Here is a 13,816-nt window from a genome sequence, read left to right on the forward strand (position 1 = left end):
CGAAATTCCCCGCTGGTGCAAATGGGCAAAACTCCACTGAAGTCAATAGACTTGCACCCATTACACCAGTAGAAAATTTGACCCTAAGCATTTTCAACCTACATATTTGCATATATACACACATGTACCCACACAGGCCTCTGAAATAAAGCTGAAAGTGATGGGCTGTAATACTTCTGGCCCAACTGTGAAAAAACACAAAATCACCAATCCAAATAACTCACAATCTAAAAAAACAATAAATTGATATGCAATTGTGTTACTATATTTTAACTTACAGATGTTCTGTTTTTTGTTTACTTACTGCTTTATAAGTTCTCTTTTGTCCAGCATGCTTTCGGATTTGTTCTCCGTTAGGCCCTGTTTCCACATGCATGGAATAGATAATGTCAAAGAAATCTTCAACCACAGCTACCCGCCTTAAAGACAGCTTCTCATCTACACCTACTCCATCCTGAAAAAAAGATAAGGAGTGCAGGATGAATAGATGAATTATGATAATCATGGAACGCATCCCCCTTTAGTGAGCTCTGATTAAATGAAGACCCTTGCATAGAGATCTGAAGTTCACTATCCCAGAGCAATACTTAACAATTCAATATATTACAGTAACATCATTATACAATAAATGTATGATCATAAGAATAATGAAAAAGCCTTCTTTTAAAAACAGGTCATTTAATTGAACTGCAATATTATGTAGACAATACTTTTCATTATACATTGCTATTTTAAAAAAAAAATCATTTACACTTGTTTCTGCTGGTCCACAAACAGCATTTTATAAAACTATTTAATCAAAGATTTTTATTCACAGGTAACTTAGTAGATAGTTACTATTAATGCAAATAAAGTTATTGCCATAAAGAGTTCATCTCTTATAAAATCTATTTGAAAATTTCCTTTATGAAAACTCACCACACCATAGATAAAACAAAGTATTATTTTAAAACATTAAGCTTTGCATACTGATGTTTGACTGGAAAAAGTGACATCAAATTGTGGACATCTATAGCCTGATTTGAAAAGGTGATGGAAGCTGTGGGTGCTCAGCACTTCTAAAAAATCCGGCTCATATGTCTTAGGAGTTAATCAGCACAGCTCAATTGTTGTCATCCAGATAGATTTTTTTTTAAAACTGTATGTCTTTTATATATATATATATATATATGGAGATATCCTATCTCCTAGAACTGGAAGGGACCTTGAAAGGTCATCAAGTCCAGCCCTCTGCCTTCACTAGCAGGACCAAGTACTGATTTTGCCCCAGATCCCTAAGTGGCCCCCTCAAGGATTGAACTCACAACCCTGGGTTTAGCGGGCAAATGCTCAAACCACTGTGAATTTGTACTGATGAAAAGTGCAGGCAGGGCTTGCGCAAGTTTCTCCATACAACCCTCCAATGAGCATGAGTCCTGAGTGGCACTATTCCTGGTTTTCTAGGCTAGCAATCTCATAGGCAGGCTGGGTTTGGTGATATGATACAAGCGTGTGTGGACTAGGATGAGAACAGCTAATTCATTTTCACTCATGAGCCAAAACAGAATTTGAATTTAGGTCTCCAGACACAACAGTGCCTCCTAACCCTCAATGTGTATTTCATGTAAAAAATGCTTTCAACCTTAACATGTTAACAACATCATACTATTATTACTACTATGTTTAATGCTACTATGGGACAGGTTTATGTTGGCCCATTTGTAACAAAACACTTGCAATTCTGGTGTTACCAAATAAAGGCCAAAGATGTGAATTGAATAGACAATTACTGCACTATCACTTCAAGCTGCAATCCACCACTAATAAATTCTTGCCAATCTATTCTTGAAAGCCTGCTAGAGATGAATAAATACATTCTAATGTTTGATTTGTTCTTTTTTATTCTATCCCACTTATCTTCTTATTTTATTTTCAACAAAGTTCATGAATGGACTCATCTCACAGTTTACACAACTGTTTTGCATTTCTATAGCACTTCCCACTCAAGGATCATAAAACACTTACATTGGCCCCAATGGGTTTCTCAGTTCTACACAATGTGCTTCAAAGCTGTCCCCCCATTATACATTTAAAATCCTGCCTAGAGATAGAGCCAACCCAAACCCCAGATTTGAACAACCCTAAACCTGGGGATGTGTACATCTGAAACTCTGCAGCTCCTCGGGTCCATCTCTAATCATTACCTTTTCACCAGCCAAAAAGCACTGTGGATTCCCTAATGCTTTCAAGAACTCTTATTATGGTGACTGTGTTATTTCATGTAGTTTTCGAATACTAAGAAGTTTGTGGTGTTGATTAACTGGTAAGGACTTAATCTGTTTATTCCTAATGAGTATTGTTAGGTAATATCCTAGGGGGTGTTCTCTTTGTAATTAAAGATAAATGCATTACGGCAATATTAATTTGGAAACAGAGGTGCTACATCACCATAGCTGACAGCATCAGAAAGGTGTTCCAAGAGTAAGCTGGGAGAAGAAATTGTTGTGAGAAAATGTATTTTGGTGCTTTTGGTGTCTGCAGTGTGCACTGGTCTTTTTATAAGTTGCCCACACTCTCCTTTCAAAAAAACAAGAAAGGAAAGCCTCCGCACCACTCTCAACCAGGCTTGACTATATTACTTCTTATTCAGATACCAGAGAATCAGGGCAAACTTTCAAATCGGGGCAGTCAGTATAAATGGTATACACTGTTTAATATGAAGACAGTACTATTATTTAACATTTAGTGTGGCAATACCTATAGCCCAGCCAGGACAGGGGCTCATTCTACTAGGTGCTGGACAAACATACACTGACAAGCCTTGCTTCAAAGAGCTTGCAACCTAAAAGGCAAGTCATAACAGGTAGATAAGACAAACAAGCAAGCCATCATGGAGAGTGGGAGTTGGGATTAGGGGTAACAAAAATAATAAAATGTGAGCAGTTCTTAGCCACTCAGGAGCAGTATATCTAGCTCTTCACCTGCCTGGTCATTATCAGACTGCAGCTTCGTGTATGAATTACAGCAGAGGTGAGTTTTGATGAGTAACTTGAAGGATGATAAAGTGGCTTTAAAGATTTTGACAGTACAGTGAAAATGGAGACCATGATCTCCCAATTCTCCAAATTCAATCAGGAAAAAGCAGAGGGGTTGTTAAGGCCCAAAATTTCCATCCAGAACATAACAGTTTTGAAGTGGACACCGGCTATCCCAAGTTCTTTGCTGCCATCCCATCATATTTTTCTTACAATATTACAATTTGTTAAATACATGAAAGTCCAGTTCTACTTTGAAAGTTGATTTTGGGTAAATTGTTCCAAAAGTGCCTAGATGACTTAGGAGCCTAAATTCCATTTTCAAAGTGACATAGGCACTTAGGAACCAAAATCTCATTGGAAGTCAATGGGACTTGGGCTCCTAAGCCACATAGGTGCTTTTGAAAATTTTACCCATTAAAAATTGCATTGTAGGGGTCCGTGTTTATTATCTCACCATGATTTCCCAAGCAAATGTGATCAGGCTACAAGTAAATAGAGTTAAGGTTGAGTTTGCAGGGTTGTTAGTTAGAGAAAACATCTGACAGTCAACTTGGGTTTTTTCTTTCTTACATATCATCCCCAGTAATAAAGGTTCTGCTGGCTAAACTAATGATTTGGAGCCACCTACGTAAGCCACATTTTCTTCAGTTGGCTCATTGGAACTTTGTGAACAATTTGGTTGATCACACACAAGGAGAAAGAGAACCTAGCTCAATCTCCTTAACCTATGTGGGCACTGCCAGACTGACAGGAGTACAAAAAAAATGTCACAAGTGGACAGCTATGATTCTGAATGTAGATGGGAAAAGATCTATTCAGTAAAAAGGTGCCATTTTAACACAATCACTTTTCATAATGGAACAGCACTTTAATAAATGTCTTTAAAATCAAAGCCATTGAAACAAAAGTGCATGTAGCTCCTAGCTTGAGAACAACAGTGCAATCTCTTTGTGACACAGCCATGCCCAAGTATCAGGGGGTAGCCGTGTTAGTCTGTATCTACAAAAACAACAAGTAGTCTGGTGGCACCTTAAAGACTAACAGATTTATTTGGGCATAAGCTTTCGTGAGTAAAAACCTCACTTCTTCAGATGCACTTCTTCGCCATGCCCAGATACCCCCAGCCATGCCCTGGCAGATATATTACATCTGTGTTCGACCATCTTCTAAATATTTCACCAAAGGGGGTTGTGTGTGGCCTCTACCAAATGTTAAACAAGTAGCTGGTTGTCATGGTTATTGCAGGATGTTTGTATGGAAAACATTTGTAGTTATGTAACATGTAGAACATTGGCTTCCAAAACTGATGGAAATGAAACTTGTCACCTGAGCCAAGGTGGGTCTCAGAACTGACTCAATCAACACTGAGAACAACTGACATCTATGGATTCAGCCCAGCCCATTATTTACACCCTGGGACAGATGTAGACTTGAGCACTGACAAAGACAAAAGTCTGAGACTGTATTAGAGAAGGAAAGAGGGCACAAATGTTATCCATTAGGGAAGCAACAGTCTGCCAGTGGGAATATCTTGTGAAAAGTGGATCCCAGCCCTCTGTACTGGACAAGCCCAGTAAGGACTGACCATTGGGTGTGAAAATCCTTATCAGACAGGAAAGTAACCTGTTAATAAGAATAGGCTATAGTTTGCATTTTATATTTTTCCTTTACTTGTAACCTTATGTTTCAAAATCCTTTTACTTTCTTTTATGTGAATCTGTAACTGAAACTTTGTTAAATAAACTTCAATTTGGTATAGATACATCTAAATGCCTGTGCTAAGGAGAGCTGTTGAACAAAGATGAAGCCAGTAAATTGGGGTGAACTGCTTCCATGGAGGCAATGGATCAGTGTACACTCCGGGAAGACAGGGGACTGGGCACTCACGTGTAATAAAGTGGAGTGTATAAATTGCTAGCCTGCAGAGAGAACGAGTGGGATTCATGGAGCCCAGAGCAGAGTATTTGTGCTGCCGGTGGCAGCCCTTACTTGGCGCCGGTAAAGCTCTCACAATCTGGAAGCAGGTGGTAGTGATTCACCTAGGGTGCCCACCTGTCCTGAATCAGGCGGGACAGTCCTGAAATGCACAGTTCAAGTCCCTGGCTGAATGACTCGGGAACAGCATTTGTCCCAGATTCCCTGAGGGGCCACTCTGTGCCTGCTTGAGGCTCAGGGCAGCGCCAGCCTCTTCCCGCACTTTGCCATGAGGCCCTGCCCCCTGCTCCTCCTCTCCCCCTGAGGTCCTGCCCCCTGACCAAGCCAGAAGCCAGTACAGGCAGTAGTAAGAGCCACCCACGGAGCCTGGGCTGCTGAGGAGTCCTGGACCCTCTACATGCTCTAGATTTACCTCAGGTAACCCCAAAAAGTTTCACATTCTTGTTTAAATTTCTTGGGGAAAATTAGCCTAATAAAACATTCTCTTCAGGCTTGAATACGACTATCAGAATCTTTACAGCGTTTGAAAAACATTCCTATAAAACTAAACATATGATGGATCTAAATAAAAGGAAAAAAAGTAGATGAATTGATCTATAAAAACTTGCGTAAGTCCATAAAAACTTCTGCTGTAAAACACCAAAAACAGTAGCATCTACAAAACATAATGAGTAGCTATCAACAGCAATCAACATAAATATTTTTATTACAAGATATAAATTACACACAAACATAGTGTTAATGTGAATGCAGCAGAAAGTATATCTAAAATTATTCTGACCCCCACTAGTTTATGAGAGCAGCCAAGTTAAACCAGGCAATGTATGGCTGCCCCTCTAACGAGTGGTATCAGATTTTAAGGCCTTGCAGTTAGGGTTTCCAGTTAGAGGAGAAATCAGAAACATGGAGTCCGGATGTATTCTTGGTGCAATTTGTTTTACTTACACTACATATACCAGTCCTTGAACAGAGGTAGTCACAAGTGGCAAGCAGGCAAACCCTTCTTTCAGCAATATCAGCCCAAGACTAATACCCAGTTTCCAGGAAGTTCCTCTGCACCAAAAATTGACACTTGTTAGATTAAGGCAAAGAAAAAACTCGGTTGCTGTTTGGAACAGTTCATTCAAAAAGAATAGCATCACCAAACTAACAATACAGCATTTCTTCAGAAGACTGAACACTGCTTGAATACTAAGAAAAAGAACTTGTTAAACTATGAGTAACAGTACAACCTGGTGACACCTTCAGTAGTCATATGCAACTGTTTAATTAGTTTTACCATTTCCTATACTTAATCTTGTAAATATATTGTAATTATTAGTAGAAGGCAATTGTAGTACATGTAAAGAAGGAGCATGGTACACCTGCCTTCAGAAAAACTTTTAAAATGGTGAACATGTTGAAAACCCTGCTATATGATCCTCCATTCATCTACTCTATCAGTAAATATAAAAAAAATTACTAATATGTATAAGAACTGACAACCATTCAGAAGGGTCTCTTGCACCCATCCTAAATTAACAAATCTCCATCTTGCATCAGCACATCAATCTGCAGTACCAGGAATCCTAACCACAACCTTTTCAGCATAGTTCAAAATACTGTACACTTCGGAGAATAGATGTTACGGGGAATTAGTAATAGTATACATAGTATTGAACATCTATGTTATTCCTTTCTATTCAGCCCAGATTTATAAGTGATCTAAAGTTATTTCCATTTGATAGCAAGCATTTAGTAGTCTAAGTGAAATAAACTGATGTTCTCCAACCTGTTCCTAATAGAAAGTATACACAGCATTAAAAGGAAAATTTACCTACTCTAATGTATAGTTTCTGCAATTCCCCACTGCTTCAGTCTGGATGGGTAATATCTCCTTCTACCAGCAGATGGAGAGAGGAAAATCAAAGACATTTACTCTGTCAGGCCCATATAAAGGGTCAATTTCATTTGAGGAATACAGTTTCTGAAACTTCCTGAGCCATAAAATCCACACAGAATAAACTGATAAGTGAACAAATCAAACAAATTGTGAAAACAAGTCATGAAAATAAAGAGAAATCAAGTGAGATAAAATGAGCAACCTTTATTGCTAATTCACGTACCATAGAGATAAGAGATTAAATATAAACAACACAAGCTTGATTACATTAAAAGTTTAATGTTTTGTTGTGTTTTTTTAAAGGATTTATATAAAAGCCTCAAGTGAAAGAATGTTTTCTGGCTCTATATGGAGATATCTGAATGGACCCAACAGAGACTAGGAGAAACCAAATTAGATTAACTAAAAATCCCTTCCTCCTATGTCTCCTGGTCCAGTCCAGAAGAAAGGGAACTCCCAAAGCAATACTCTGACACAAGAACAATAGGGTGAATGCTGAGAGCCACCTGAGATAAGTCTGAGATTTTACTTGACTGGTCCATACAGAACCCATTTTACCAGGCAGTGACCACAGACACTTGTACATTTTGGATGAGGTCATCATCTGGTGGGAATCAGTGTAAGTAACTCTGTTGAATTCTGTAGATGTGAGAGAGACTGCAGTACTGCAGAGCTCCAGTGAGGAAACATCTCCCCTTTCTCTCCATGAAAAGAATAGTATTCTAATACAATGATCTTCTGATAGAATAGGGGAAGAGCTTTGCCTTTAGCAACATAGGCCCTACAGATGCAATACCACACTTACTTCATAATATCCTTGCAATCTTATGCAGCCTTCTTGGCTTCTATACTGAATGGCCTGATACATTGGCCTCCACATTCAGTTTAAGTAGATATTCAAGTTACATTTATATGTTGGCTGTGCAAAAACTTTTTCTTTGTCATCCCTAGGAGTGGGGATGAAAGACAGAACTATCACATTGTCAGTCAAGTTGATGCAGAAAGGAAATGAGGAACCTATCCAGTCACCCCCATGTCTTGTAGTAAAACTAAATGGGGAAGGGAGAAACAGATGGTTACTAGGAATATGGTCTTGAGACTGAGGAACTTCTCTCAAACCAATCTCAGAGCCTTGAAGGGATGGAGGATAGTGTAAAGGATTCTGTGAAAGGTGGAACATTTCCGGCAGAGCCTTGGATTCAGTTTATCCACTGCTTTTAAAGATAGATGGATAGCTCCAAACAACATAATGATTGATTTTGTCCAACTAAGCACTAAAGCCTGCTGTTCCTACTCTTAGGGCTTGTCTTCACTACAGGGGTAAGTCGACCTAAGTTATGCTACTCCAGTTACGTGAATAAGGTAACTGGAGTTGACGTAGCTTAAGTCGACCTACCCCAGTGTCTTCACGGCACTGAGTCGATGGGAGATGCTCTCCGGTTGACTTCCCTTACTGTTCTCGAAGAGGTGGAGTACCAGGGTTGACTGGAGAGCACTCTGCCATCTATTTAGCTAGACCCACTAAATCGATCTCTGCTGCATTGATTGCAGCAGCATCGATCTCCCGGGTAGTGGAGACCAGCCCTTAGATAGCTGTTGCTTGAAGTGTTACACAGACCATTCTGGAGGAAAGCCACAGAGTAGCAGTTGGGGTAACATGATCACAGAACAAGTCACAGATTAATACTTGGGGCTGATCTGCACCAGACTAAGGAAGCCCCCAGCCTCTTTAATAAGAAGAATGATATTTTTACATGTGCATAGGATATGATGTTGTTTGTGGTGAATAATGTCCAGACTGATGGGTCCACAGGGGATCTGTTATATATTTCAATTCTTAGCTAGTGCTTAACCTGTTTAAATATCAGGTTACACTTCCACCATTCGATGCCAGTATTTCTTATTACATGGTCTGTCTCTTTTTCTTTCTTTGTTTCTGTAGCAGAGAGTGGGAGCAAATCGTATATCTCTGTGTGCTGTCTACAGAACTATATTGCCTTAGTGTGTTTAATACAAGAATGATAAGCCCATGAATAAAATAAATCATACATAGTGATGAGGATGGGATAATTGCAAGTAAACTGAATCTAGAATTAGAAGGCAAGAAAAGAAGCAACATGGTTTAGAGGGGAAATGAAGGCAGCTATGTGATGGGGTGGACAAACTCCACACTGGTTAAGCGAGAGTTGAGGAGTTGCTCTGGACACAAGACATAACACCCCACCGCTCCTGCTGGGCATGCTCACAGAGGAGGCAGAGCTCAAAAGGGAGCAGCTCAGCTCAGTCTGGATGGATTGAGCAGGAGAGCAGTTGGGTATTGCAGCCTCCTGCAGAGAAGCTGGTGAGGCTCCAAGCAGCTGAGACTAGGCCTTATGGTCAAGCTGCCACAGACCCTTCAATCGTGGAATGACAATGAGCTGCCACAGACAGAAGGAGACCCTTTCGAGAGTGACCCGAGAGAACTCCAAGAGGACTACAAGACAGACCAGTGGCATCAGCAGAGGAAACAAAGCCGTAGTAGGAAGTGACCCAGGGAGCAGGCATTGGCGCCGACCCCCTAGTCCGCACACTTTGAATTATTGTTTCTTTGGGCCCTGAGTTGGAACCCGGTGGAGCAGGAAGGACCTGGGTTCCTCTACCCCCAGCCACTGACTACAGCCGGTAGACAAAGTGGCCAGCAACTCTTGCCATTGGTGACATAGCCACTGACTCCAGCCACTAGGCAAAGCAGCCAATGACTCCTGCCATTGGGTGACACAGCCACTAACATAGTCCACAATATTGCTGTGAGGCAGTATTGGCCGTCTTGGACCCAAAACCCCCTTTTGACAAGCTATAAAAAATAAATAATATGGAAGAAAGGGGAAGTTGATAGTAATGAAAATAAATAAGAAGATAGGGACTGTAGAAAATTGATAAGGGAAGCAAAGGGATAGCAGAGTTAAGGACAGTAAGAAGGAAATTTTTACGTATACAAGGAACAAAAAGAATCCTAATTGTACTGGTTGTTTAGATGTTTAGATACTACCATTTATATCTAGTAAATTATCAATAATAATGCAGAAAAGGCAGAAGTGTTCAATACATATTTTTGTTCTGCATTTGGGAAAAAAACAAATGATATGATAATACTCTTTCCATTCCACTACAATTTAAGGAGGTATTAAACAGCAGCTACTAAAGTTAGACATTTTTAACTCCACAGGTATGAATAACATACATCCAAGAGTTTTCAGAGAGCTAGCTGAGGATCTCACTGGACCATTAATTGCTGGAACACTGAAAAAGTTCCAGAAGACTGGAAGAAAGCTAATATTGTACTAATATTTAAACAGGGTACATGGGATGACCCAGGTGTTTATAGGCCTGTCAGTCTGACATTGATCCCAGGGAAAATAATGGAGTGGTTGATATGAGACTTCATTAATAAAGAACTAAAGAAGGGCAATATAATTGATGCCAATCAATGTGGGTTTATGTAAAATAGATCCTATCAAACTAACTAGATCTCTTTTTTTGATGAAATTACAAGTTTGGTTGATGAAAGTAATAATGTTGACATCATATTCTTAGATTTCTATAAGACATTTGACTTGTTACCACACAACATTTTTATTAAAAAAATAGAAAGATATAAAATTAAAATGGCATATATTAAATTGATTCAAATTTTGCTAAACAAAGGGTCTTAAAATGTAATTGAAAACAAGGAATGTTCATCAAACCAGTATGTTTCTAGTCAGGTCCTACAGGGATCAGTTCTTGGCCCTACACTATTTAACATCTGAAACCTGGTACATTTTTGACATTAATGACCTGGAAGAAAACATAAAATCATCACTGCTAAAGTCTGCAGATGACACAAAAACTTGGAGTGAGAAATAATGAAAAGGACAGGGCACTGATACAGAGCAATCTGGATCGCTTGGTAAACTGGTACAAGCAAACAATATGCATTTTAATATGGCTAAATGTCAATGTATACATCTAGGAATAAAGATTGTAGGCCATACTTACATAATGGGGGACTCTATCCTGGGAAGCAGTGATTCTGAAAACGATCTGGGGTTTGTAGTGGGTAATTATCTGAACGTGGGACTGTGGCCAAAAGGGCTGATGTTATCCTGATGCATAAACAGGTGGTTTCAAGTAGGAGTAGAGAGGTTATTTTACCTCTGATTTTGGCACTGGTGCAACCGCTGCTGGAATACTGTGGAATACAGTTCTGGGGCTCACAACTCAAGAAAGATGTTGATAGACTGGAGAGGGTTCAGAGAAGAGCAATGAAAATAACTAAAGGAGTAGACAGCATGACTTATTGTGATAAACTCTAAGAGCTCAATCTATTTAGCTTAACATAGAGAAGATTAAAGGGTGACTTGAGTACAGTTTAAAAATACCTACATGGGGAACAAATATTTGATAATGGATTCTTCCATCTAGCAGAGAAAGGTGTAACATGATCCAATAGTTGGAAGTTGAAAGTAGGCAAAATCAGACGGAAATAAAGCATTCATTTTTAACAGTGAGACCAATTAAGTATTGGAACAATTTACCAAGTGTTGTGGTGGATTTTCCACCACTGACGATTTTTAAATCAAGATTGGATGTTTTTCAAAAAAGATCTGTTCTAGGAATTATTTTGGGCAAGTTCTATGGCCTGTGTTACATAGGAGATCAGCTGAAAAGATCTCAATGGTCCCTTCTGGCTTTGGAATCAATGAAGCATGTGTATATCATTTCCACTGAGATGGCAGCCTTCATGGACAGGGTGGGCGGGCTTGATTCCTACACTACTACTACTCCATGGCTCTACAGATCATGAGGATCCTTGGCTGCTCTCACAATATGCCCCTACCTTATTCTGTAAAGGGAATATTTTTCTCGTTTAATTTCTAAATCTAAGAGGATTCAACAATTTTTGTGTTTTCATCATCCAGAATAGAATATTATCCCAAACTGTACTGTCTATGATTTTCATCAATACATTCATTATTAAAATTATTCTGGAAAATAATTATTGTTAACAATTTGTTTGAATATTCTATATTTGAAATCTGAAAAGCATGGCTAGTTTTTATTGGACATTTTAGTCACAGCTATTGTTTTTTGTTCCCTGTGAGAGGCAGCAACTATTAGAATCTGGTTTCTAGTGGGAATGCTCAAATTTTGATTTTGAAAGCAATTTTCTGAGTTACACTCAGAAATATTAGAATATTTTCTAATAGTCACTTCAAATTTGTTGCTGCAAATAATTTCTGCTAGAAAATTTGTCAGCTAGAAAAATAGAAATTGAAGGGAGTGTAACACAGCCAAAATCAATATGAAGGATTTGTTTGAGCAAATATTCATGAGCAATATTTTGAGGCATTTGCTTCTTTTTACTGATGACATTGGAGGATTTGCCTAGCTGTGAACAACTTTTACAATAGTTTTTCACAGCTTTGTGAATACAAAGGCCTCGTCTACACTAAGGATACTTTTGTGAGTGTAGCCATACCAGTATACTGTACCAGATGTAGAATATACCAGCAAATATGTGCTTTTTCCAGTATAGTTTATTCCAGCCCCCATAAATTAAATAAGTTTTATCATCAAAAACACAGATTTATTATTTATTAATATTTGTATTACTGGAGTTATTTTGGTATAACTGTGTCTACAGTAGGGGCTTTGCCAGCATAGCTACGTCAGTCAGAGATTACACCTCACCACACCTGTGACCAACAGAGCTCTGCCAGCATAAGACTGTAGTGTAGACCTGGTTTACGAAACAAAAGTCTGCACTTTTATGCACTTGTTGTTGCCAAGACTTCTGTTTCACCATGAAACATGCAGAAAGTGTGAAAAAATTGACCCCATTCAGGGTCTGCCTACCAGTGCTTTCGCACTTAGTGACGACACTGCCTACGCCGATGGGAGAGCTTCTCCCTTTGGCCTTGGAACTCCACCTGCCCGAAAGCTAGGTGGAGTACACTGCAGAGCAATGTAGTTATACTGACATAAGTTTCCCTTTAGGAATTAGGTCGGTACAACTACGTCACTCAGGGGGGGGGTGGATTTTCCACACTGCAGAGCAATGTAGTTATACTGACATAAATTTATAGGGCTACAATAGTGTGTTATTCATGTCCAGAAACATAACTAGATATAGGGTTAAGTATCAGGCTACCCATAAAACACAAGCTTCTACTAACAGGAAGGTGACAAAAACTGTGAAAAACATTCAAACAAATATGAGGGTGATGGTAACCCAGTCACATTATCTTCAAACAAGAAAAAAAGTGAGGATGCTCTCTGGCTAACCCAGGAAGCAGGAGGACAACAAATCAGAAATACTGGAGGTCTCCACGAATGGGTAGAAATATTAGCATCAAAACACTCTAAACTCATTTTTCACAGGACAGAACAACTTTTTGCTCTTCAAGTTACTTTATATGGTAATTATCATCACCTAAGCTGCAAACAGGTACTTAAAGAATTTCATGAGTGACCCGTCAGTGGGCAGGCCAAGAACTGATTAAGTTTGGACAGGAAAGTACACTTTCAGTTCTAGAAAGAGTCTGGCTGGGTCAGCTTCTGCTGCCACCACTAATGCTTTATATATTCTGAGCATAGAGAACTTCAGCTCCCAGTGCTGGCAATTCAATAACTTTCACAGCATTAAATTCACTTACGTTTTATTTTAAGACTATCAAAAATCCAAATATAAGGAAAATCTTCTTTTAATGTAATGCTTTTCCTTACCTTGAAGCTGCCAGTTTGCTGTATCTGTAGTACATGTAGTGATAGTGAGATATTTCTTTTCCCCTAAGTAGGTTATTGTAGTAAAGCAATTGCATCTATTCCTTTTGAGGATAGTTAGGGATATATATGTATGTGTGAGTGTGTGTGTGTGCGCATGTGTGGGTTCAAAAGAAGACTATATTCTCTGGTCCTGTAATCTTGCTATTGTTTGCTCCAGATTACTGAAAAGTAATAA

At 39.0% G+C, this 13,816-nt stretch overlaps 1 protein-coding gene across 3 annotated transcripts in view; it reads right to left on the reverse strand.

The window, feature by feature from the left end:
* Positions 1 to 13,816, reverse strand: part of NOL4 (nucleolar protein 4) — a 248,946-nt gene that overhangs the window by 204,598 nt on the left and 30,532 nt on the right. For all 3 annotated transcript variants that reach the window (XM_034762851.1, XM_034762850.1, XM_034762852.1), the window contains exon 2: positions 305 to 454. In XM_034762851.1, coding sequence (XP_034618742.1) covers positions 305 to 454 — 150 coding nt within the window. The remainder of the gene's footprint in view (positions 1 to 304; positions 455 to 13,816) is intronic.

Source organism: Trachemys scripta, chromosome 2 (assembly GCF_013100865.1).
Source record: "Trachemys scripta elegans isolate TJP31775 chromosome 2, CAS_Tse_1.0, whole genome shotgun sequence".
NCBI classification, from domain to species: Eukaryota; Metazoa; Chordata; order Testudines; family Emydidae; genus Trachemys; species Trachemys scripta.